The 27,854-nt window shown below is 36.0% G+C and overlaps 1 protein-coding gene across 3 annotated transcripts in view; it reads right to left on the reverse strand.

The window, feature by feature from the left end:
- LOC145690800 (solute carrier family 71 member 1) overlaps positions 1-27,854 on the reverse strand; it is a 274,003-nt gene that overhangs the window by 70,773 nt on the left and 175,376 nt on the right. For all 3 annotated transcript variants that reach the window (XM_081766094.1, XM_081766092.1, XM_081766093.1), the window contains exons 3-5: positions 13,651-13,713; positions 6,014-6,141; positions 90-204 (exon numbers count right to left, since the gene is read on the reverse strand). In XM_081766094.1, coding sequence (XP_081622220.1) covers positions 90-204; positions 6,014-6,141; positions 13,651-13,713 — 306 coding nt within the window. The remainder of the gene's footprint in view (positions 1-89; positions 205-6,013; positions 6,142-13,650; positions 13,714-27,854) is intronic.

A 27,854-nucleotide genomic window follows, 5' to 3' on the forward strand; every position in this document is an offset into this window, starting at 1 on the left:
CACTTTATTACAACGTATAGACTCCAACATGGCCACCACACAATATATCAGAAGTTCACTCAATTATACGCTAAAATCTATCGACTTACCAAGCCGTAAGCTGCACTGCGCTCATGCTCTTCTGTGACATCTGCTACGTATGCAAATACAACAGAGAATGTGACTGCAAACACCCCTGAGATGGAGATCATGGCAAAATACCACCTGAAAAACAGAAACGCATAATCAATATCACACAATGGAAATATTTCTTTACTCATAAGTACTTATAAATCTAAAAGTAAATGCGGGATTTCATTATTTATTTGTAGGTAGAAACTATGACATTAACAGCCATACAGATGGAAAGGAACACTCTCGAAATCTTTCTTCATTAAAGGAGATGCTCTATACTTACAAGATTGTTCTAAAATGGAAACTGATGGTTAACGTTTCTGACAAAGTAAAGGGTGTTGTATTAAATTTTGCGCCATTTGTGCGTTAAGGTGTTGTCAACGAAAAAAGAAGGTTGATAGCTGACAGTTCAACGTTATTAAAAATGGAGCATTAAACGAAAGAACAACTCGTTTTCATTGATGAACAATATTTTAAAAATAATAAACTTTGGCAGTTACAATTCGCAATTTTCATACAAAATATGGTCGGAACTGTGATTTAACTTTATTAACTGTGAAGAGATTAATTTAAAAATCTAGGGAGTCTAGATCAATTTGTGACCTTAAATACTCTTCACGTATTTCAATAAGTCGTTCAACACAAAACATCGAAGGAGTTGGTGAGTGTGTTGCTGAGAGTCCAGGAATATCAATACGGCACCGTGGTCAAGAATTGGATCTTTCGAGAAGTTCTCTACAGCGTATTCTCACGAAAGATATGCATCTTTATGCTTACAATGTTCAATTGGTACAAGGACTTAAGTCTTAAGTCTTATGCCAAGAAGCCCACGACCACCCACGGTTTGAAGGAGGAAATTAAGCGCTGTATCAACGAAATTCAGTCAAATTTATACAGGAATTATTTATATGATATTTGACTGATTGTAGTATTTTAATTCTGGACGAAACGTTTCGATCTGGCAAAACTGTGTAGTAAGAGAATGGGTATAACCGGTCGCTGAACCATTAGTGTATGTCAGACAGGATGGCAGAACAGTTGTCTTTGGAATAGTGTGTGCGTTTGTATTCTGCAACAAACAATTACGCGTACGTGAGACGGAGCTCGATCTCTGGATGTGATACCAGCTGACTTCTTCTTATGGGGTGTTTTAAGGTTAGTGTAAAGGGATACGTTTTGCAAATAGATGTCACTACAGTCTTCGTATGTCCTCCATGTACTTTTACCTTTCAAGAAAATTTAAAAATTCTCTTTTAAAATTCAAGCTAGAGAACTCAATTTTTTAGAAAAGGAACTTCATAATATATTAAAGAGAACAACCCGTGCCGATTTTTTTATTTAGAATTTTCTTCATTGTTGAAACAGTTCCATTGTTAAAGGTTTGGATATCCATTTCAACAATCAAACCATTTCAAGAATGAAGAAAATTTTATATAAAAAATCGGCACGGATTATTGCCTTAGATAGATTATGAAGTTTCTTTTTCTGAAAATTTGAAGTCTGTAGGTTGAAATTGGTAAGAGAAGTTATGAATTTTCGTGAAAGGTAAAACATACATGGGAGAGATACTAAGACTGTAGTGCCATCTATCGGGAAAACTTGTCCCTTTAAACCAACGTTAAAGGACAATATCAACATCACACATCAATTTGACCGAACTAGGGCAAGTTATCACCGGGCTTGTCAAGCTGCTAGTGACAACGTTGCTCTTCGGCTCTAGGCATGCATCGATTTGGATGGTGCATTGGTGGACCATGCCATGGAGAACAATGATTAAAATTCTTGTAAGGAAAGATATGGGAGGAATGTCTTTATTTATATTCAAGTTATGTTGCTAGCTTTTTTTTTTTTTTTACCGCTGTCTTTGAAGCATCATGTACATAATTTATGGGCCACCCTGTATATGAGAATTACAGATTAATTTCGTGAAAGCAGTATAAATATAGAATCACTTTTCTACACAGACAAAATTAATTTTCTTGAATTCACCTTTGTTACCTAATTTTTTTCTTTGTTTACATAAAGTTCCCACGCATGATAAATGCCAGTGGCATTTTAAAAACAATCTTCTCTGTCTACACAAAAACCGGGAAGTTTCAAGTATAATTAGCCGTACGGTAAGTCATTTATCATGTACATTCTAACACAAACAACTAAATCACATGGTACACAAGTTATGCTGGTACTGTAAATATACACAAGGCTCATACGATAAACTTCACCTTATGCAGATCATATACATGAAAACACACACAACTACTTACAAACAAGAACATAATTACACTAGTTCATTCATATCTTCATCACAAAGGATGGGTACAAAGTGTCAGCCTTAAGTTCATTGAAATATGTGTCACTTCATCCTTTTCTGCAAAGGGATTTTAAATCTGGCCTCCATTATCATTAATGTTAATTGTCCTTCTTTATGAGGATAGGGGTTGGAAAACTTCAATACTACAAGTAGGATCTGTTAATTTTTAACAGAATGATCCACATTAATTCTGTGAACATTAGTAAAATAAATTTTCCTTTTCTTTAATTACTTCAACGGAACTAGTACAGAACTGTGTTATTCTGTTAGCAACGCTATGAACTAAGGTATGAATTTAAAAGGCGATAGAACCACCTCACCAAAACATTCATTCTTGAACTTTGAAATAGGAAAAAAAAAAGTATCAAGTACCGCATTTCTTTTTCCCCTTTTTGCACTATCTACTGCACTGCCTTTTCATTTCTCATTTTGCTAGAAATTTTCTGATTTCATCCTGCAGGAGCTAGGTGAGTGGTAGAGCGTTCACCTCCTGTGCGTGGGGTCCCTGGTTTGATCCCCGCTCAGACCAAGTGAACTTTGTGGTGGTCAAATACCGTGTGCGTGGGTTTTCTCGGTGTTCTCCCGTTTCCTCCCACTTTCTTCATTCCACCATTTCACTAATTTCTCATCATCACCGTTTTCTTTAGTCTAGCCAGTACAAGCGTGGGACGTAAAACTTAAGATTTTTATTTCATTTTTCATTTCTCAGCTGGATTTCACTTCAGACAACGTAAGTTGTAATTTTAGGAAATATCGACTAAAATAGGAAAAAAATTGTGTCCTTTAAGCTTTTTTCGAAACGTAACACGTACCACTATTTCTGCTCATAAAGAGGAGCACCTTCTTTGCTGTGTTGATTGAATCACATTTTTTAATCATGAGCGAGTTTTGTCGACAAAAGTTCATCAATCGCTCTCTCCTCAACCATATATATCTGCTATGTGTGTGATTTCTTATCATAATTTCACGAAATCATTCATATTATACACTGAAATTATGCATGTTATCTTTATCCCTTTGACTCCTGTTTTTCTCGTTATTTTCCTTCTCTCCAATTAAATAAACTATTAGTTCTAAGAGGCAGGAGGCGAAATAGATCAAGGTTGAAAGAGCTTAAACAGAATAAATAAATAGTTAGGGAGAACGAATCAATATTATGATCTATGTTGAAAAGTGATAGTCTATTTCATCGCATTATTAACTACATGGAAGTTGCTATTTTAATGGTTTAATGATAGGAATGATGGAAGATTTATGACATCTTTTTATAAAGAAGAATCGAAGTCGAATATGGTTGCGAAATGACTCCTTTATCTTCAAAACACATCAATTAGACAACACAACATGCATTATATTTTAACAACATACATTGCACTCATTTGTTCTTCATTTTTAGTCACTTATTTTACGTAAGAACTTTCAGCCTTGATTTATTTTATCTCCACCACAAGATACATGTTGGATATGACCTTGGATGGGTTTCCTATAGGTGGTCTATATTGTTGGAATACGTAAAATATGCTTTTTCAAGATACAGTAAAGAAGTAACGTAAAAATTTTGGCCGATACATTCAAGTTTCTATGCAGAGATATATCGGCTAGAATCAAAATAAATTTATTACATTTTAATTGTAAGTCTCGTTCATAAAAACTGGTCACGAACAAAGGTGTCCTGGAACACTTGTAGGTATCAAATCCCTCACAGAGATTTACATTTGTTTCATTCACTTCTTATGCATAAAAATACATATCGTTACAATAAATAAATAAGTAAAAAAAAAACTGGATAGTTACAACTATGAAGGTACTCTTACGATGCTGAAACATTACAAGAAAGATGCAGTGAAAGGGTCTTTTCTAGTAAGATAGTGAAGTCGGCCGTTGATCCAAATTGGGTCGCTATTGACCCAAAAGTTTACCCTTGACCTAAAACTACCTAAAAAAAAAGTTTGATCCCCTACCCCCTCCCCTTACCGAATTATCGTATCATACATGCTCAAAATTGAATATTTTAAAATTTTGGTGGTGGTAGTCGAAAAATTTTGAAAGTTTCACGGATTTAGATCTAGATGTAAATGTGCAATTTTTTTTCAAAACCATTGATGTGTATTTTCTTTCTTTTCTTTTCTTTTTTTCTTTCTTTTTTCTTTTATTTTTGCGTGTTGAAAATTTCAAAAAATTATGGATTTTTTTGGGAGGGAGGGACGTCGCTGATTTTTTCGTTAAAAAAATTGATATACCCTTAGGAACCACATATATTTTTTCGTGGCCTGAAAGTGTTGGCAACATTGTCAAAAAGAAATAAAACTGAAAACAAACGTGTTTTACGCGCAGTTTTCCCACCATTTTAAGGCCCTCAAGGTGAGGGCCCCTTCAAACAATCCTTTGCCAAAGTTTACAATTTTCATTTCTCTTGCATCCCTTCCGCTTCTGTCGTTCTTCGGTTGCTTCGATTGTGTCCATTTCGGAATAAAAACACCAAATATATCTCCGTAACAGTGCTTCCACTTCAACCGACTCATGCACAACAGTTACACAGCTCGCGGTAGAGAGCGCCACTGTGTGTGGCCAGTGAAGCAAGCACTGATAGATACGAGGAGCCGATGCGAGGTGTGTGTACCTTCGTTGTGCAAGAGCTGGTTGCAGTGGAAGCACTACTACGGAGATATGTTTGGAGTTTCTATTCCGAAACGGACAAAATCGAAGCAGCCGAAGAACGACAGAATAGGAAGGGACGCAAGACAAAGGAAAATTGTGAACTCTGGCAAAGGATTGTTTGAAGGGGCCTTCAGTGAGAAAATTGCGCGATAAACATGTTTGTTTTCAGTTTTACTTCTTTTTGACAATGTTGCCATCACTTTCAGGCCACGAAAGAAATATATGTTGTACCCAAGGGTATAACAAATTTTTTAACCAAAAAGTCAGCAACGTATCTTCACCAAATTTTTTCTACAATTTTTTGAAATTTTCAACACGCAAAATAAAGAAAATACGCATTGATGTTTTTTTTTTTTTTTAAATGCACATTTACATGTAGATAGTATCTACAATCTGTGAAACTTGCGAAAATTTTCGACTACCCCACCAAATTTTTTTTTAAAAATATTCAATTTTGAGCATGTATGATACGATAATTCAGTGAGGAGAGGGGGTAGGGGGTCAAAATTTTTTTTGAAAGGTAGTTTTAGGTCAAGGGTAACCTTTTGGGTGAATAGCGACCCAATTTGGATCAAGGGCCGATTTCAATATCTTACTAGGAAAGACCCTTTATCTATTATCTTTTAATATCCCAATCCTTTAGGTAAATATTTAATTAAGTGTGCTAAATAATCATTTTAATAATATTACACGTTAAAGAAAACAAAGAACTACAAAATTCATAATATTATTGCAATACGCTTAATGTTCGTATTTAGAAAATACAATCGAGAATTGAGAACAAGCTGCTACTTTGGTGTTTAAAAACCCAAATCACAAAAAATACATTCAACTGCACTATCTAATTAGAAAACTTTATTTTCTACACTTTCATGTACTGATTAAAAATACGACATTTACACATTTGAATGCAATTATTCAATTACTCACCATGTGTTTATTTTCATAAGTGGAATTGGTGCACATGTGAAAAACACTGTGATGAGAAGGAAGAACTTTCGGCCCCATACATCTGACAAAGCCCCTATGAGTGGCGCACTCAAGAAAGACAAAATTCCCTACAAAGAGAGAAAAATATAGCAGTTAGATGTGTCGGTATATGTTTATTTTTAGAAGTCTCAGAGCAGTAGAAGGTCATTTGACTGTAACACTATAAAACAAATAATATGGAATAACAATTATACAGGGGAAAATATACAATACAAAACAACAATTTATCCTTGAAAAAACACATGTAAACTTCATGAAACTTGAAGAAAGTCTGATTGCATATTTCTAAAGCCTTTCTGTTTGAAGTGTTCCCCCTGCTTGCGCTGCTGTCTCCCTCCAAAGGGGAATGTTGACAGGTTTGACGTACTTCGCTGTGCACTGTCATGTTAGCCATTCCAAGTAGTCTACAATCTTCACTCGCCTAGACCAAACGACAGAATGACAAATTAGCAACACAGCCGAGGTCATTCACATGTTTCCCCAAAGCAAAAGGAAGGTTTCATGTGGAAGAAGATTGGGGAGGGGAGACCGAAGTATGTTTCACATATTTTCCGAGGGCACACATGAAATAGAAAGGCTCTAACGTTAAAAAAACAAACAAAAAAAAATCTATATGCAAATGATGTTGAGAACGGACAGTGAACTACCTGCCGACACTTTTACTCACTTTACGTAGGCGATAACACGCAATTTGTCGACTTGTGCATATTAATTTGCATATTGGAATCGATTTTACCATCGTGTACCTCGTAGTGTCATTCAGCTGGTTCGCCTGACTGTTTGTTGATATTGATTGGTTGTATTGAAATTTAGCGCCCATTTCAGTATCGAGGCTATATGGGACCTGCACCTACAGCTTAGCATTGGATCCCAACCACAGATCCCATCAGCAATCGAATTCGGTTTTCCCCACATCGAAAGCGCCATATTAAGTGAATGTTCTACTTAAACTGTTCCAGCATGTGCCCTAGGCAATTAGCTACCCTGTGAAATGGCACCATTTGCCGCCCACCTATCTTCAGGAAGAACAAATCTTATAAGCCACGATTTTATTTATCTTACCCCATCATGAACAACGACAGGGAGACAAAAAGTACTCGCACCCAGAAAGGCCTAAACACTACAATCTCGTTCTGCCTTTTTTCTTTCAATAATAATCTATTATGTTAATGAAAGATAAAGCAAACACATCTGCAAACGAAAGATGGTAATCCTTTTTATAGAAGCTATATATCAGTTTGCAATTCCAATGCAACTAGTTCTTTTATCTTTATTTCATGACTTTCCTTATACAACTGTTAAAAAGAAAATGTGTTTCCAATTTTAAAGGTGACTAACTTGTTTATGACAAAGACAAGGCTAGTCTTCATATTAAATTAAATGAAATGAAATCTTTGTTTTACGTCCCACAGTTATGCCGGTTAGGCTAAAGGAGACGGTGATGATGAGTAATGAATGAAATAGTGGAATGAAGAAAGTGGGAGGAAACGGGAGAACCCCGAGAAAACCCACGCACACGGTGTTTGTTTTCATATTAAAATTGTGATAAATAATTAAATTGATGAAGTCTTCGCTACTATTCGAGAATTGAATTTTTGTATTTGACAACAATTCACGCTGGGGTTTGTCTGACAATTTGAATTATCACTGTCCCTGTGCCATTAAACTAATGCGACCTAAACATGGTTTATAAATGTAGTATTCAAATAGAAGGTCAGCTTAGTAAATTTAAGTACCATTATCACGAAGTCTGTTTCCAACAAGAAACATTTATTTTAAATAAATAGTTATGACAAATTTTATCACCCCTCGAAACTTGCCGCTCCGTGCAACTGCGGCCCTGTACGCGTCCGTAACTACATAGAAAAAGATCCCATCAATTTTTTAAAAAAGAGAGAACTATTAGAAGTCATTTACACTGTACACGTGAACAATCTAGCAGTTACAGTATATAGTTAATATTTAGTAAGGAAAACGATTGTACTTCCACCTGCTAGTTATAGTGCTTCACTCCCAAACACTCCTGTTATTGTGTGTCTGCAGACGTTCTTTCACAATACATATGCTTTTCTTATAAATGAATCAACAACTGTTGTATTTCAACATACACACTCATTTGACAACTATAATAACATACTAATAAACTACCTTTGCAATTCTTACAGAGATATTCTAGGTTAATTGGATACATTCATGCTTTACGGAACGATAAATAGCCTCTCCGTTTAAAAAAAAAAAAAAAAAAAAAAAAAAAAAAAAAAAAACTATATTTAATTCCTGCAGTCGATGAAAGTCACTCAGATAGGATACAAAAGTATCAAAATCAGGAATGAGAAAAACCCAGCGGATTTTACTCGCAAGGAGACTTACGGAAGTGTAACTCACCGATTTCAATGAAATTTCGCATACTTGTAGAACATCGAAAAATAATAGGAACGTATTTTTTTTTTTTTCTATTTCGGTAATGATGTGAGTTCAAGGGTAGAAACCACCCTTTGAACATTAGGGTGGTCTCCAAGACAGAAAACTATCATTTAATGTAGAAGGAAATATACTGCAAGGGGGTTTTAGGACAGCTGATTCAGAATCTGACGTCAAAATTACAAAATTTACAATGGCGGATTACAATTACAAAAAAAAAAAAAAAAAAAAAGTTTTCTGGTTTGAAATACTCGTATAGTTGGCACGATTTACTGCGAGAAAACTGCAGACCGATTTGAAACTCTTTTCTGTACTTATTTTAACGAGATGCTTAATTAAAGTGCATAAGCAGTGGTCGAAGTGAGACGGTATGCGGTGGTATGCCATACCGCCTCTGGTTTTTCAGTGATCAAGACAATATTTAAATAAGAGGTATGTTCAGTCAAAATCATAATAAAACATACCGCCTCTGCTTTTTTTCCACTTCCAACACTGTGCATGAGATCACGGTTACAACAGGTTTTTCTCCCAGCGTCAAATGTAAAGTCCATTTTGTTACTCGATTCGTAGACTGGTCATAATTCATCAACTTTTGAACATATTTTAAGAACAAAAGAGTATCTCAAAATAGAAGCCATTCCTACAGAAATAACTGGAAGGATTCAGCCTCTTGATGTGTTCTTCTTTAGGCAATGGAAAAACTTCTTGAGACATTTATCTGACGTCCTTCCCTACAACTATAACATAAATTTACATCTCCATAGTAATATAATAATTCATAATCAGTTTTCTTCTCCCAGGTTTGCAAACCTTATTAGGTAAGTGCGGTACAAAAGTGGTTATTTGGAAGAAAAACATCTGCGATTGAAAATACCATTAACATTTTGTTTCAAAGATTCTGCAGCATTTTGCGAAATGTTCACAGTTATTGCATCAATCGAGAAACTGTTGACTATATTATATTCTTTCTAGTCTAAACATTACACCAAGGAAACTGTATTGTTTGAACTAGAACATGCCAAGGCTACAAAAAAGCGACTATGTGAATGTGAAGTACGTTATCAGTTAATGGTTATTTATTGATTGATTTCTTTATCTGCTATCAAGAACGCTCTTGATATACCACACACGATGAACACAAAAATTGTTATCTTTGCTTATGTGTAAAGAAATGTTTAGCTTCTTCGCCAATGGAATAGATATTCACTGCATGAAAGATCTAGTGAACGATGTGGTATTCACAAACCCACTTTTGCTTGGTGTTAGTGGCAAAGACATAATTTTCATTTTTATCGTCTAATTCCATTTCCCGATGTCACTTTCTTGGAATTTTTAAATTTCATTTGCAATTCATTTGATTCTCATAAAACTTTCATTCTTATAGTGATTCATATAACTGGACTTACTAAAAAATATTTCTTTTGTCCTGCTATAAACGTATTTAATATTTTGAATATTAAATATTTAGTGAAATGAAATCTTTCAGTTTAGCGTCTCATGATTATGCCTGTTAGGCTAAGAAAGACGACGGTTAAAGCAAGCTGATGACGATAATGATGAAAGTATTGGTGGAATGAGGAAGTGGGAGGAAATGGAAGTACCCCACGAAAACCGAGAAGCACGATTAGCAATTAGATTTCTAGACTTTCAGCATGTTAAGTCATGTTAGCCCGTCACGTATGAGGGATGATGTATCTCGGCAAGCACACTATGCAATGAAAGGGAAGGAACAAGGAATTGAAGAAGGAAGGAAGCGGCCTGGGAGCTATAAGTTAGGTACCATCCTGGCATTTGCTTGGTGTGAATTAGGAAAACCCAAGAAAACCTCACTCAGAATGGCTAACATGAAAAAGAGTTTTACACTTTTACGACTGAGTGCTCCCACCGGGAATCGAACCCGGAACCGCTCGTACCACGAGTACGATGTTGTCCACCACTAACTAACTTTGGCCGAGGACCGAATCAGGGACTCCGTGCACCAGAGATAAGCGTTCTATCACTGATCCACCGTATCCTCCTAAATATTTAGTGTTATCTTTTTAATTTGTGCAAGTAGAATTGCCATTGCTGGCAGATCACCTGCCCACTAAAGTACTCAGCTATAATCTTTCTTTCCACTCTTTCATATAACTTATCAGTTCCTACAACCATTAGGCCCTTTCCTCTTTTTAGCTTCCACCAGAGCTTTTATAATATCATTGGCAAATGTGGGTTGTTTTTCTGTACCCTAACTTTTCGTAACACATCTTATTTTCTTTCTCCAAGCAGCTGATCATAATCATCATTCTATTTTAAAGCTAACTTTTCAAAGCTTTATACCTGTTCTTGTAAACTTCACATGAGATAACATAGTGTCGTCTCCGTATGTTTTCTAAAGATTTGTTATTCCATGCAATTCCTTTTCTAATCATTCATAATCATCCGCCTCCTTAAGCCTACAGAGCGTAAAACAAAGATTACATTTTGTTTAATTTCATTTTATGAAACATGAAAAACTTTTGTTTTCGGCGCAATCATGTTCTGTGGATACTGAGACTGCCCAGGGAGCCTTTCCTTGTGCAATCTCTTCTACACCTAAGTTCTGCATTTCTTTTATCTCTTCACACTTCATTCAAAGTCAGAAAAAGAACTTTTTATATTAAGTGCCCTCACGCCATTGATTACTAATATACGTATATACATATACCGGGTATTCTAAAAATGGCGCCAACAGACAACAGAGAGCTATTCTTCAGGTCAAAACAAAGCGAAAATGCTACATAATGGTATACCCCCTGGGGTTCCTTCAGCCGCTATAAGAAATGAAACGTCCCACTATGTGGCACTATGTTTTACTATGTGGCAATGTCCTAAATTTATTCCAAACCATTAGCATTGCTCTATGAATTCATCACGCAGTTATATCGAATTGTTACGTTAATAAATGGTGCTAGGTCAACATCTATTGACTTTAACTGCATCTGGAAAGAATCGATGTAACTATTTGATGGATTGCTAATTTTCTTTATCTGTGACGCGCTGCCACATAGTGCAATTCCCATCTGTAGACGAATCTCCGAAAGGTGTACAATTTTATATATACACTACTAGCCTTTGACTAGCTGGAGGCTCTGTCCCAGACCTCCGCGTTTGCTCGGCCTACGGCCTCGCATCTCTTAGATATCAACCTTTGCATCAAGAGTGCATTTTGTGCATTTGCTCTTCATATTTCCTGAATTTGGCCCAGCTGGGTGCTTCCCTATCTGACCATCAAGTTTACTAGGCCTACGGCCTCGCACCTCTTAAATCCACAATTCTACCAAATTTCAAGTTGTTTTTCCTATTTCAAGTATCTAAAAGATAATATTTTGTATCCTAAGAAAATGCCCGTTTAAATAACATGGGAATTTCTTTATCCCCCCTTACACCCTTTAAAAACTAAAAATATTCACAGTTGACAATTTTCCTGTAGGTTAGTCCCGGAAGGCTACAATCATGCGAAATTTCATCATTCTAATCCTGCCGGAAGTGCCTAAACATTTTGGGGTGTAGAAGATGTCCCATATAAATAACATGGGAAAGATTTTTCAGTTCCCCATAAACCACTCTACATTTGAAAATTTTTACTTTTAGCGATTTACTTAGTTAACGCTAACGAAAACATAGGCATACCGAAGTTTTTATTCCAATTCCAAGTACCTAAAATATGAGTTTATAGCTCAAAAAAAAAATAAAATAAAATAAAATAAAATAAAATAAAAAAAATAAATAAATAAATAAAATAAAAAATAAAAAAATAAAAAAAGGCTCTCTTCATCTCCCCTTTAGACTCCCTAAAATTTAAAAATATTAACTTTTGGTAATTTTTCTGTCGGTTAGTTCCGAAAAGCTACAACCATGGCAAATTTAATCATTGTAGCCCTACAGGAAGTGCCCAATAATCTGGGGGTGTAAAAGGTGTTCCATATAAATAACACGGGAAAGACTTTTCAGTTCCGCATAAAACCAATCTAAAGTTGGAAATTTTTATTTTTACTTATTTGCTTAGTTAACGCTCACGAAAACGCACAAGAATACCGAATTTCAAGTTTTTATTCCAATTCTAAGTACCTAAAACATGAGATTATAGGTCTAAAAAAACACCCATTTAAATAACATGAGGAAATACTCCATCCCTCCTTTAGACCCCCTAAAAATTAAAAATATTCACTTTTGGCAATTTTCCTGTCGGTTAGTCTCGGAAAGCTACAATCATGCCGAATTTCAACTTTCCACATCAACCGGAAGTACCCCTTTAATTTATGTCAGCTCATGTAGTTTTATATATAGTTAAGATATATATATATACACAAGATGTTAACGAACTATGCTGACAAACTCTAAGAGGTGATTCCTCACATCGAAATAAGAGGAAAATTTCATATAGACCTATGGCTAAAAGTGCATAGTTTCAGAGGGCCGTCCAAAATCGCGAAAAAGCTAAATTTGCAGAGGCCCTAGTTCGAATTCCAGAAGCTGTGGATAGTGGTTCTTAGCGTAAAGAAGTCACGCATACACAATCCAAAAGTGTATCCTTCATAAATTTTCATTAGGTGTACAGAGTATTCACCACAGCATGTAATTCTCAGACATGCTCTCAATAGAGTTTTCAGATATACTCTGATTTCAAGGAAAGTCCAAAGTAGGCAGGAGGGAAGCCTTAACAACAATGAGCACCCAAAGCTTCGGAAGGAAGTCAGAAGTGTTAGGAACCGGCAGCTCCATGTATTTTTGTGTTTGGAATAATGTGTGCTGGCGTGTATTTCGTCACGGTATATTTCACGTGTTCTTTTATAATAAGCGTGAAAGAAAACATCGCAACATGTTTTCCCGAGTACGAGAGACCGAGCTGCTGATGATCTGTTACACTTCCGGCATCCCTCCAAAGGATTCCGTATTCATTGCTGTCAAGGTTTATTTGCCTACTTGGGATCAATCATAAAGTCAGAGCATATCTCAAAATTCGGTTGATGGCATGTCTGGGAATTTCATCCTGCAAGGAATACTCCGTACACCCATTGAACATTAATGAAATAATTGAATTATATTTATAACTAAATATGTCAATTTCTACATAAAATGTTCCCAGAAATATTTTCCGCTGTGTACCTAGCATGCTCTAAAATTTTACCACTTACCTTAATTCCGACTATTAACCCATTCATTAGGAACGTGTGGTCAGGAAACGTTTCATTAAGAACCTGAAAAGAGCAAACAGAAACGGCTATTAATGTTAATATTAATGATATAGATAGGGAAAGGTGGAAATGAAACAACTTACGTAATAGTCAAAATAGAAACAAAATAAGCAAGACAAAATATGAAAGCACGTTAATTCAAAACTATTGGGAAGGGGCGCGGTGGCTCAGTGGTATAGCGTCCACTTCCGGTGCTTGAAGTCCCTGGTTCGATCCCAGCTCACGCCGTGTGGACTTTGTGGTGGACAAACACCGTGCTCATGGGTTTTCTCGGGATTCTCTCGTTTCCTTCCACTTTCTTCATTCCACCATTTTATTCATTTCTCATGATCACCGTCTTCTTTAGCCTAACCGGCATAACCGTAGGACGTAAAGCTTAAAGATTTCATTTCATTTCAAAACTATTGGTATGTTCTTCACTGACGCTACAATTTAACGAGGGAAAAAAAAATCCCACAGTCATGACAGTTTGTATCATAAGAAAGTACAGTGGACAAATACATAGAGGATCAACTTTGGTATCAAACATTTGAATGACAAGCTCATCGGCTTTGTATACTTCAAGATTAAAAAGGACAACACAATTTTATTTAGCAGAACCAATTGAGGAGTTTGATACAATAAGGGCGTAAGTCTGAAACATGCAGTTGGAGAAAAACGATGTTGAAAATTTAAGCAGTTTTTTTTCTTACATAAAACAATGTAATATGCAGCATTTTATTCCGATATTGAATTGAAATGTTACCAGGAGGCTAAACAAATGCGTTTGATGCAAAAAGGGCGTAAACTCACTTACATCCTTATTACATCAAACTCTTCAATTCATTAAAAAAAAAAAAAATTGTTTCTTACTATGAATGTATGATGTTCAATACGATTTCTATAAGATGTTATTAAAGCAACATCTTATCGGGCATTTTTGCCTCTCTTTATTGCAAATTATAACGCCATACACGCAGCTTGCACAGACTTAACATTACAAACAAGTTCATACTACTGCAATGTAACTGTTCTAACTTCTTTTCTACACAAATGCACTAGAAAATTTGACTTAGTTGAAATTTTCGTTAACACTTTCGCATCTTTTTTTTTTTTTTTTTTAAATTTCAACAAAATAAAACATTTACAAATAACAACAATAGTGATGATTCACATCTTATATTGAACTGTAAGTCCATGTCTCAAGTAACATAGGTGCAGAAAATAAACATTAAATTCCAATGTACACAATCATATGCAGTGAATAAAGAGTTGCTGTGAAATAATGCTCGGAATTTGGGGTTGCATAACATTACTTCACTGGAATACATAAAACAATGAATTGTGAAAAAAGACACGATAAAAACAAATAAGAGTTTATATATATAACTTTGAGCTAACTAGATGAAAAACGTATTGAAACATACAAAATGGCCTTATTACCCGCACGTTAGGTAAATAAGGCCCACCATTTGAAAAGTAAAATTTTACGACCTGAGAGCACTGGAACTCAATTAACACCTAATATTTTTATAGCACTTCAAATACTAATAATAAAACGATATTTAGTAACAATATGGATACGAAACAATAAGGATATAGGAATCTCCCACGTGTTATGCAGTCGTGGCAACTAACTGAATTTTAAAGAATAAGGCTGGACATACAATAAACATGTCACCATTGGCAACAGATTTCACACTAATTTTCAGCAATGTTTACTGTTGATACCACTTGTAGCAAATGCGTTCCTCATCATCGACGTCGACCAAAACAATGCATTCGCATCCTTTACAGCTTCGTATGTCACTGATCCATTCTTTGGCGCAGCACGAAAATGTGCTTAGAATATACCCAAAAACAGTGATATCATCCATTCGCATGCATTATAATTAGAGATACACATTACGAAAGACACCAACGTAGAACTCGAACCTGCGAACCTCCACAGTCAACTAGGCGTGAACATGATAGACCGTCCTACTACAGAGGCTGGCATTGGCCAACAAAGAATAACAAACTAACACACATTCAAGTTGCCAGTTTCTAAGTATTTAATAACGTATACATGTTTTGTAGGGTAATGTAGGCCAGTAGATTTTTGGTGGACCTTATTTACCGACCATGTACTCGTCATTTTATAAATCGTTATTTACAAACATGTTTCACACTAGAACGAAGTAATTACTATCCCAAATACTAAACAATATGATCATCACAAATATACAAGATATTTCGTGTTAGCTTTATTCTATACACAAAAGATGAATTTATCTTGCCTCCGTAAATCATATCAACACATGGACACTGACTTCTCGATGATTCAATCCTGCCAGCGTTCCGTCTAACCATGGGCAGGAAGATGAGCTCTCTCAAATAGGCATTGTGTGAGTAATCGCTACTTGTGACATTGCCAGATTTCTTCTACAGTGCTTCTAATATAGGAAATTTTGCACTGGACCTTATTTCCCGCAAGTATATACATACATGTCTGTATGTATGTGTGTGTGCACAATACTAAAATAAAACACTTCTCTATCTCACAAAGTACATTCGCGAAATGTTCCCCAAACATTCGTGTAAAATAGATTCAAATGCAAAGTTCTTCGCGGCCCAATGTGTATTGTACTAATTTTAGCGGCCCATACCGGTAGTTTGCATATTTATGTTTTTTTTTTTTTTATATAGATGTAACTGGACATGAATGTGGGCATATGCAAAACAACTTGGATCAAGTACTGCTTCTCAGACACGTTACACCCTGGCCGCCATCTTGGATTTAACTTTCGGTTTTTCAAATGGGAATAGGTGCAAGTGATATATCAAATTTATGTACAATTTTCTCGGAAATTCACTGGTGTAATGAATTTTACCGTAGCTTGTATCATTTACAAGGTATTGCATGTTAAATATGAAGCACTTCACGATTATTGAACCTAATAGAAAATTGTGCAGGGTCCTGTGTGTATAGGTAATCTTTTAAGTGATTTATGGTTGACGAGATATTCTCTCAATGTACACTCATGTCCAAAATGATTGTCGCATATATACTGTATAACTGTCTTCTTGTAAGAATATAAATTGATAATGATTTTGCAGGCTACTTTTAATACTGATACTATGTGTATAATCGGGAAATGTATATTTGTGATAAATTTCATAGGAAAAGAATCATAAATACGAAAATTAGAGTAAGTACAACAAAATGTTGCTAAATGGCCAAGAAAGTTTTCTTTTCGTTTTATTTTTCTTATTTACTGCTCTTTTGACATGAAATTTGCTACATACATGTCTTTGCTGATTATACACATACTAACATTATAAGAAATACCGGGCGAATTCGCTATCAAATTATATTCCTACAACAACATATTTATAGACATGCGACAATAATTTTGGACATGAGTGTACATACATACAGACACACAGATACGGAAATAGTAGGTCTTCACCCAAACCTGGCCGTATCTAGATTTACATTTGGCATTTTGACCGTAATACCTGTACAATACTTTCTTGCTACAGTATAACATGAAGTAATAACAATCACTCACAGAAGTGTAATACACAATGTTGTAAAGAGTTTGTTTATACCTACAGTATTTTCCCAGTTATAAACTATTTTGATTTGTCAACATCAAAAAACGTCAGCGTAACTGATATTACTCTGCAGTGTCTATTCGCGAAGTGCCTGGAGGGATTTAACACGCAATGCCTTCCAAAGGTACAGCGGGGGACACTTCTAAATGGTACAGCCATATGGAGATTTATGGCTAAGGTGTACCATTTAGAAGTGTCCACCGCTGTACAAGCTACGGTAAAATTCACTACACCAGTGAATTTCCGAGAATTACTCAACCTGGAAAGCAGTAACTCTGGAATTACTCAAAGCTTCGTATTATACAAAGTTTAGAATATGTAGGATATATTTATACAAAATTTTGACTTACTACATGCCGGCCACTGAAAGGAGAAACCTCCTATGCTTCTTTATCTGTCACACAAATCTTGATCTGCTGAATACATGGTATATTTTGATACTATGGATTGAATTAGTATTCAGTTTTATTACAAAAGACGTTTGGCTCCGGTGGTTCTTCCAATGTTAAGTTTTTTCGAGAGAACATTTGATCTCTTTTTCTGTCTTCTCAGATGCTGAATTTTCAGAAAATCCCGTCATAACCATAGTCTAGAGCAGTGACGGGCAAACTTATTTTGGAGAGGGCCCAAGGAAAGATAAAACTGTTGTCCTACCTCATTAGTATGTTCTTTCAGAGGGGCATATTTCCCGAGAAGTTAAAATACACTAAGGTCAAACCGTTATATAAGGGGCAAAACAAAAATTGAAAAGTACAGACCAATTTCTTTGTCTTCCTTCTCAAAAATCATAGAGAAAGCTATTCTCAACCAAATTATATCATTCTTATCTAAGTATAATTATATCAATGAAATCACGGAAGCCTTGGACAAGACAAAAAATGCTTGGGAATGTTTTTAGGTTTATCCGAAGCTCCTGACTCTGTCCCTCATAATATTTTTATCCATAAACTTACCAGTTACGGTTTAAGAGGAGTTGTTAACTCATGGAGTTAATCTTATCTGCAAAATCGTGCCCAAGCCGTTGAAATTTCATTTATATCAAACATAGCTAAATCAGTAACTTATAAATCTAAATTTAAAAGCATCTCTACCGGTGCTCCTCAGGGATCAATATTAGGACCATTTATTTCTGTTGCATGTAAATGACTTCCCAAATGTTGTAACATCAGCAAATACAACTATGTACGCCGACGACACAAGTCTAAATATAACAGGAACAAGTTATGATATTGTCCGCGATAAAACTGACGACACAACTCATAGTTTAGAAAAGTGGTTTGCCCAAAACAAGCTAAAATTAAACGCAGACAAATCAACATTGCATCACATTCAAAAGAAGCATTGCGTAGATATTGACATAATGTTAAATAATCAAAAATAAAGTACTCAGACTCAACCAAATTTCTGTAACTTTGGCTAAATCACAATCTCTCTCTCTCTCTCGAAAAAAAAAAAAAAAAAAAAAAACATATCTTCATTGGCCAAAAAGCTCAATAAATTGCTCTATGCATTAAAATCAATCTAACATGTTTTAAATGTAGATACGCTTTGTAATTTATATTTCGGACTCCCAGTCTTTACTAACATATGACATAATCCTCTGGGAAACTTCTCAAATAAGTAATATATTGTTCGTGATTCAAAAAAGAGTGTTTAAAAACCATGACAGGGGCCAAAATAAACAAGTAGTGCAGGCTAATTTTCAAGGAACTTAAAATATTGCCTTTACTCTCCCTCCCTCCCTATACATATTTCGCTTTTTGCTCTTTGTTAAAACCAACATTGACTTATTTGACACACCATCAACACATAAATAAGATACCAGGCGTAAGGATAAAATCCCCAGCAAACAGCACTGCACAAAGTTATACGAAAGGAACTCAACATATATGGGTACTCTATAATAAACTTCCTCAATATATTCGAGTGACAGAACAAAGAGGAAAATTCGAGAGGTTAATGAAAACCTATCTGTTAAAGCACTGCTTTTGTTCCCTGAATGAATTCCTAGATGCGTAAATGAATTTTGTTTGTTGATAGTATTGAAAACGTCTACTTTTTGTTTCTCTTATACCGTAGTTATAGCCTAGTATTTTAATTTAATCGGTATCTATATGTCGGAACTGTGTATAACCTTGACAAGTCTTATTCATACACACGAATTCGTGCAATATATTAAATAATCAAAGACGAAGTAAAATGAATGAATGAATCTTAAAACCTTAGGCGAGAAAACATAATTTATAAAAAATAACAATGAGGCATTTTACAAATTTCATGTAATGCTGAAGCCCTATTAATGGTTGAAGCTTCTCATAATCTGGTCGGCATTGAGATGTATTGATTCTAGGAAGTGAAGTGAAATGGTTATCTGTCTTATCTGCATTTCTAATACGCAGAAATCATTTTTTCATTCGGTCAGATTAATAATCATGTCATGGGATGGATAGAACGTTTCAGAGGGAATGTTCATGTGGCTCGCAGGCCGTAATTTCCCACCACTGGCCTACAGCACAAGAGGAACATTGCTATAACATTTTAATTTCCCAAAGATGAAGTGTTTATGCACGGAATTTCCCGATAGTTTCAAAGGAAAGAGAGAAAAATTAAAAATGGAATAAAATCCTTGAGTTTAACGTTCCACGCTAATACCCTTTGGACGACGATGATTAAGGCAAATGAATAATGATGCAAGAACTGACACGACGTTGTCCACCACAAATTTACTTTGCCAGGATCGAACCAGGGACTGCATGCAGCAGAGGTAAGTGCTCTACCACTGAGCCACCATCCCCAAAAGTAAAAATGCGAGAACAAGACTGATGAGCGCTACGGTTCATGAAATGTCACTTCGGATTCTGCATTTAAAAATCTTTTAAATGCAATACACGTTGGGGTCTGTGAAGTATCAAGTTCATCCACACGTTCCTTATAACATCGATGTCACCGTAACTCCACGCGGCGGACACACAAAGACAATGGTGATATATGACGCTGTTTTGGGCGTTTCGCTTGCGAAACTCCGCTCATCCAAGAATTAGGTCAGCGGAAGTACGAAATACAGGTATTCATCTCGCTGCTCCTTTGCGAGGAGAGAGACGGAGAGGATCGAACATTACAATTGTATCGAGGAACGGTTCTCTTTTCCTTCCCACATCTACCGGTAACCCAGATGCAATGCTACCGGTACCAGGAGCCACCGAGACCTGAGAAATGTGAAAATGGCCACCGGATCAATCATCTGTTTTCGTTGTTCTCTGAAAAGTGATTCAGAGAGCTTTCAAGGTCACGTCACCGTTTCGCTTCCAGCTAAAAATCGATAGACTCCATCCATTCTACTCTATTCTATTCTACTCCACTCCACTCCCGCTGGCGACATTGCCTTACGCAACGCTCACAGCTCCATCTCCAACAGCGTTGCTAATTCAATACATGTTTCATTAAAAGCATCACAAGAGAGTCTTCACTCGATTTCATTCATTCTTGACCCTAGTACGCTTCACGTATTTTTCACTGTAAACCTCTCTTTTTTTCTGCAACATTTTTCATTATAAAATCCATATCAGAAGGCGCCATATCCAAGGAATGCCATATTCTGGTCCGCAACAAGATGTACTTTTAAGTGGATTTTTCTGCTCATCTGAAAATTAATGTTGACATTTCTATTATAAATCTGTGTATTATACGAGGCATGTCCGGAAAGTAAGTATAGTTTTCCAAACAAAAAGCAAAACTGTTCAAACCAAATTTATTTTTACAGGACAGAGCACACCTTAAACAATGTTCGAACAGTTGCCATAGCGAGTGACCAACTTGTCCAAACCTTCCTCAAAGAAACATTCTGCTAGTGAAGACAACCGTAATTTCACATCGTTTTCTGCGTCGTCGTCACTTTCAAAGCGCTTAATACCAAAATGGCGCTTCAAGTGCAGAAAGAAGTGGTAGTTAGACGGCATTCCTATCCTTTTGTTTTAGATTGCACGCCGAAGGGTTTCTCAGAGTCTCACAGTATCGTTCCACGTTCATTGTTTCACCCCTGGGTACAAAATCGAAGAGCAAAACCCCTTTTCTATCCCAAAACATTGTGCACATGAGTTTTGGTGCTAAGATTGTACTTTTGAACTTTTATTTTGTGGGAGATCCTGTGTTCCGCCACTCATTGATTGCTGTTTTGATTTTGGGGCGTTCAAATTCAAACGAAACGGGGTGTACTTGCCAGACACTGGCGGGATGTTTCATTGAGGAAGGTTTGGATAAGTTGGTCACCCGCTCTGACAAGTGTCTGGACATTGGTGGAAATTATACCCCTCCCAAAAGGCAGAAATGCATTAAGCGCCATTTTCCTTGATTTCCAACTAAGTGCATATTCTGAATGGGCGGCGGTAATTTCGTCACCGGAAACTTCGTCACGGTAATTTCGTCACCAAAATATTGCCATATAGGTAATTTCGTCCCCGAAAATTTTGTCACGATAATTTCATCACGGGTTTCTTTTAGAGCATAATACAAGTACAAACAATGAACTCGAAAAAGTTTTTGAAGTTGTTTTCTTTAATCTTCAACTGAAGCAAAACTATGCAGCATAATCAAAATAGTTTATTATTATTAAATAATGAGTTACATAGCTCTATTTTAGATATCGTATTTGAGACAAGAGATAAAAGTTTCCAGTAATTCTATCACAAAAATATTATCATATAGGAAATTTTGTAACTGTTATTTTTTTCACCTTTCTTGAACTAAATAGAGGCAAACAAATGACCAAAACAGTTTACGTTATCTTAATCAAACTTGGAAAACAATTCCGTTCGTGTTGAACTCTACAAAATTGAAGTTTCGGGTACTCGACGCAGGTGCAAGCACCAGTAGAAGAAAATAATGCTAGCTTCAGCAAATGTTGAAAGCACAGCAATATGGGGACCAATGGGTTTATATATCACTATTTACAAATATTAAGTTTCGCCAATATCAAATTTTTAGAACAGAAAATAGCAAACAAATATAGGAAGATATGTCAATCCGTTCATTTCCCCGCAAACTGGACGAAAATTTGCATCGTACTTGTACCATTCTCTGAGCCCAAACTCTTGGACCTTCTTCCATGTTAACTGTCATGTGAAACGAGTGATCGTTTTTAGGAGCTATTGAAAGAAGAATAGTATATTTCAACTCTTGAGTAAACATTGGCAAATTGTTATTGCATATATGTGGAGAAAACAAATTTATTTAAAGGAAGAAAAACGTATAAATATGTCTGGAAGTTTTCTTTAAATAGCCTTATGGAGCTATTGAGAAGTGAAACATGGATGGTGGACAAACTTTTCAATGGCTCCTAAAAAAAAAGCCCTATATGTTACGGTATTTGAGCAGTACGGTACGCCCTAATGCAGAGTAAGACACAAAATTCATATGAAGAACTGTTTCGTGCGGTGATATATCAATGTAGTGTATTTAGTGAATATGCAGACCCTGTAACTGTGGTTATGGATTTCGAGATAGCAGAAATGCAGGCTGTAAAAGCAACTTTTGGAAACAACTCGTGTCCACCATCCATGTTTCACTTCTCAATAGTTGAAATATTTCACTCAGAGTTGAAATATAATATTCTTCTTTCAATAGTTCCTTGAGTAAACATTGGCAAATTGTTATTGGATATATATGTAAAGAAAACACACTTATAAAAAGGAAGAAAAACGTATATATTTCTGGAAGTTTCCTTTAAATATAGCCTTATGGAGCTATTGAGAAGTGAAACATAGATGATGGAAGGGAACTTTTCAATGGCTCCTAAAAAAAAAAAAAAAAAAATATTATTTGAGGTGACACTTCCTTTACCAGGTGTACGCCCTAATACAGAGCAAGACATAAAATTCATATGAAGAACTGTTTCGTGAGGTGGTACATCAGTGAAGTGAATTTAGTGAATATCCGGACCCTGTAACTGTGGTTATTGGATTTCGAGATAGCGGAAATGCAGGCTGTAAAAGCAACTTTTGGAAATTCAACTCGTGTACAGCGTTGCTTTTTTTCACCTGACTCAGTCAACATGAAGGAAGGTCGAAAAGCTTGGACTCACAGAACGGTAGAAGAGCATTTTGCGTATTTTGCGAGAAAATGAACTGATTGGCATTTTTTCCCATAGCACATGTGCATCGATTAATACAAGAGTCTTTGGAGGAAGAGCGGGAACTTCTGGACTGTTCTTATAGTACTTACATGTCCGGCACATATCGCCGTGTTAAAGCTCGATCTGGAAATATTCGTTTACACAATGTGCCCCTCTATATCCTCCAGGCACCTGGAATGTTCACTAAGCCACCCTGAACAACAATCCTAGGACAAATAATATTTGTGAATCGTGGAACCAGAAGTTTCATCAACTGGTAGGAATATCCCACCCAACTATTTGGAGGTTTATTTGTGGAATTCAACAAGATGAAGCAACGGTTTCAACTATGCTTGATCAAGATGCTGTGAGCCAACCAAAAAAAGAGTTTCAGACTTTGCAGAAACGGCTCCAGTCTTTGTGTTTAGCGTACAACGCTGGAACTAAAAGTTTGACAGATTTTTGGCTTGGTGTTTCATTTAATGTGATGCACAGTAGAAAATGGACATGTAAAACGCTTATGGTATTATAACGACTTACATTTTCTTTATTATTTTCTGTTTGGAAATTTTGATATTGGCAAAACATAAAATGTGTAAATAGTAATATACAAACTCATTAGGGGCCATTTTGCCTGTACTTTTAACATTTAAAGAAGCTGCCATTGTGATCTTCTACTGGTGTTTGTTCTTGCGTCGAGTATCCGAAACTTCGATTTTGCAGAGTACAATACCAACTGAATTGCTTTCCAAGTTTGATTAAGATCAGGTAAGCTTTTTGGTCACTTAGTTTGTCTCTACTTAGTTTAAGAAATATGAAAAGATAACCGTGACAAACTTTCCATGCTGATTAATATTTCTGTGATAGAATTATTGAAAATTTTCTCTTATCTCAGACATAATATTTAAAATAATATGTAACTATTGTAACTATTTATTTAATAATCTATGCAATTTCAAAAACTTTTTCGAGTTTATTCATTGTGTCATGTTCTATAAGACACTGGGCATTTTCGGTTACAAAATTACCGGTGGCAAATTTACTACGTCAAAATTTTCGGTGACGAAATTACCTACATGCTAATATTTTGGTGACGAAATTACCGTGACGAAAATTCCGGTGGCGAAATTACCTAAGTTCATTCTGGATACCAATTTCGGATACCTGAATACCAATTTCGTGTTTAATGTTGTGCAGAAAGAAGACAAGTGGCAGTACACAATAAGAAAGGTCTGCAGTGAAACTGAATTTTAGAAGAAAGAAAGAATCGGAATTAATTAGTATTTCATTTGATTTTATTCATCTTCTGAGTAATTTGCATTTTGGCGCTTAGCACCTTTCTGCTTTCTGGGGGCGATGTATATCTATATCGAAAAATAGTTTGTGTGCTCTTCCATGTAAAAGTACATTTGACTTGAACAAACCTCTTTTACTCTTTTTTTCTTTTTCGAAACGGTACTTACTTTCCGAACACGCCTCCTACCATTCAAATGAAGCAGTCCCTAATGGCCAAAGATTTCGAGTTCGATTCTCGTCTCACATTGCCTCAGCACTGATGGGACACTAAATTCCAATCCAATCAACTAAAGAAGATCTATTTTTTATTGTATACATCATAAATGTAATTTGATTTGTGTTTATGTGTTTTGTAATCAGTGAAATTATGAGTGACAAGATATACAATTTAAAGAGGGATCTCAACGAGTGTAATGCGGTTAATGCTCTTCTACTGGGAATCGAATCCGGGACCTCACGCGCCACACACACACACACACACACACACACACACACTACTCACTTGACTAGGAAAAGGGGCTAACTTTAAATATGAATATAACATTTAAAAAATGATCTGGACTGCTTCGAGTGATCGCCAAACCATCGATCACGAGCTACTGGTAGCTTGCGGAGACATTTTCGGTATATCGCGTTAACGCTCCGGTTCACTAACTTGATCAGTGTTGCCAATTTGGGATAAAAGTCGCTAAATTTAGGGGATCACCCTTCAAGAAAAAAAAACAAACTTGATGACAAAAAGTTCCATCCTTCTCATTAAAGTTAGTTAGTCTGATAAACAAAAACACTAGAGACAGACACACAGACACACACACACAAATGTTAGTCTGATAACAGAAAAGAAGGTTATATGAAAGAACAAATAAAGAAGTTGAGGAGGAGCAGTTCGGGTTCAGAAGAGGCAAGGGCACAAGAGATGCAATTGGATTATTAAGGGCGATCGGTGAAAGATTTATAGAAAAAGGGAAAGAGGTGTATATTTATTGATCTAGAAAAGGCTTTTGACCGCGTGAATTGGGAATTGTTGTTGGGAGTTGTAAGGAAGATAAGGCTAGAATGGAAAGATAGAAGACTAATAAGAAACTTATACATGAACCAACAAGTAAGTGTTAGGATAAGGGAAGAACTGACGGAAGAGAGTGCAATTGGAAGGGGAGTTTGACAAGGATGCTGCCTCTCGCTAACACTATTTAATGTCTATTTAGAAGAGATAGTGAAAAAGAGTTTACATGATGATGATGGTATTTCGGTAGGAGGTAGAATGATTAAATGCATAAGATTTGCAGATGATATGGCGCTTGCTGCAGAATCTGAAAAGAAAATCAACAAAATGTTAGAAAAAATGAGAAGGGGCTTTGAAGAATATGGGATGAAAATAAATGTTAGAAAGACAAAAGCCATGGTGATTGAAACGAAGGAGTAGTAGTGGTCCCCGTATGGCGAACTGAGTCAGCAAAAATTTTTGTGACGTCATAGGTCAAAGGTCAATGTCCTTGGCCCGGGGTCAATGACCTAGGGGTACTTAGGACCACCCCCTCTAAAATTTGGCAGGGGTACCATGGCCCACCCCCTAAATTTTGGCAGGGGTACATAGGACCACCCCCCTTAAATTTTGGAAATTGCCAAATCTAAAAATTTGGTATGGTAACCTAGGACCATAGTATGTAACTCTATTAGTATTGGGTGTCTATGTCGTTCCCTTTCATGGGTAAAAAATTGCCAAAAATTCAAATTTCGAAGGTTTTTGACCTAATTTATCCCCTTGGATGAGGTATTATTACCCTATATAGTTATATGGGCGTATACAGGGGTCCATTACCTTTCATAAGACATGGGTATATTAATGCACCCATTGAAAATTTTGGGAGGGGTACCTTGGCCCATCCCTTAAATTTTGGAAATTGCCCAATTTAAACATTTGGTATTATAGTACAGGACCCTAATATGTATTATGATAAATTTGGATGGTCCACCTCGTTCCCTTTTAGGGGTACCAAATTGCCAAAATATAAACGTAAGCAATACGTAGTACCACGTGTTTGGTTTTGACCTAATTTATCCCCTTGGATGAGGTCCTATTACCTTATATGTTTATATGAGCGTATATACAAGAGTCTATTACCTTTCATAAGACATGGGTATATTGGTGCACCCCTTTAAAAATTTGGGAGGGGTACCTTGGCCCACCCCTTCAATTTTAGAAATTGCCCAATTTAAACATTTGGTATAATAGTATAGAACCCTAGTATGTATTACTATAAATTTGGGTGGTCCACCTCGTTCCCTTTCATGGGTACACAATTGCCAAATTTTAGTACAACCACGTGTTTGGTCTTTTGACCTAATTTATCACCTTTGATGAGGTGTTATTATCTTATATCGTTATATGGGCGTATACAGGGGTTCATTACCTTTCATAAGACATGGATATATTAATGCACCCCTTGAAAAATTTGGGAGGGGTACCTTGGACCACCCTTTAATTTTGGAAATTGCCCAATTTAAACATTTGGTATAATAGTATAGGACCCTAATATATATTACTATAACCTCGTTCCCTTTTAGGGGTACAAAATTGCCAAAATATAAACGTAAGCAATACGTTGTACCACGTGTTTCGTTTTTTACCTAATTTATTCCATTGGATGAGGTCCTATTACCTTATATGTTATATGGTTACGTATGGGGATTCATTTCCTATCATAAGACATAGGTACATTTGTGCACCCGGGAGGGGTACTTTGACCCACCCCTTTAATTTTGGAAATTGTCCCTTTTATATGTTTGGTATTATAGTATAGGACCCTAATATAATTTACTATAAATTTTGGTGGTTCACCTCGTTTCCTTTCATGGGTACGAAATTGCCAAATTTTAGTACAACCACGTGTTTGGTTTTGGCTCAATTTATCCCCTTGGATGAGGTCCTATTACCTTATATGGTTATATGGTCATGTATATATTGGTCCATTTCCTATTATAAGACATGGATACATTGATGCACCCTTTAAATTTTTGGAAGGGGTACCATGGCCAACCCCCTTAAATTTTGGAAATTTTCCAATTTGAGCATTCGGTATCATAGTACATGCCTCAACATGTATCATGATAAATTTGGGTGGTCCATCTTGTTCCCTTTCATGGGTAAAAATTGCTAAAATAT

The sequence above is a fragment of the Thermobia domestica genome, chromosome 7 (assembly GCF_964235325.1).
Source record: "Thermobia domestica chromosome 7, izTheDome1.hap1.1, whole genome shotgun sequence".
NCBI lineage: Eukaryota > Metazoa > Arthropoda > Insecta > Zygentoma > Lepismatidae > Thermobia > Thermobia domestica.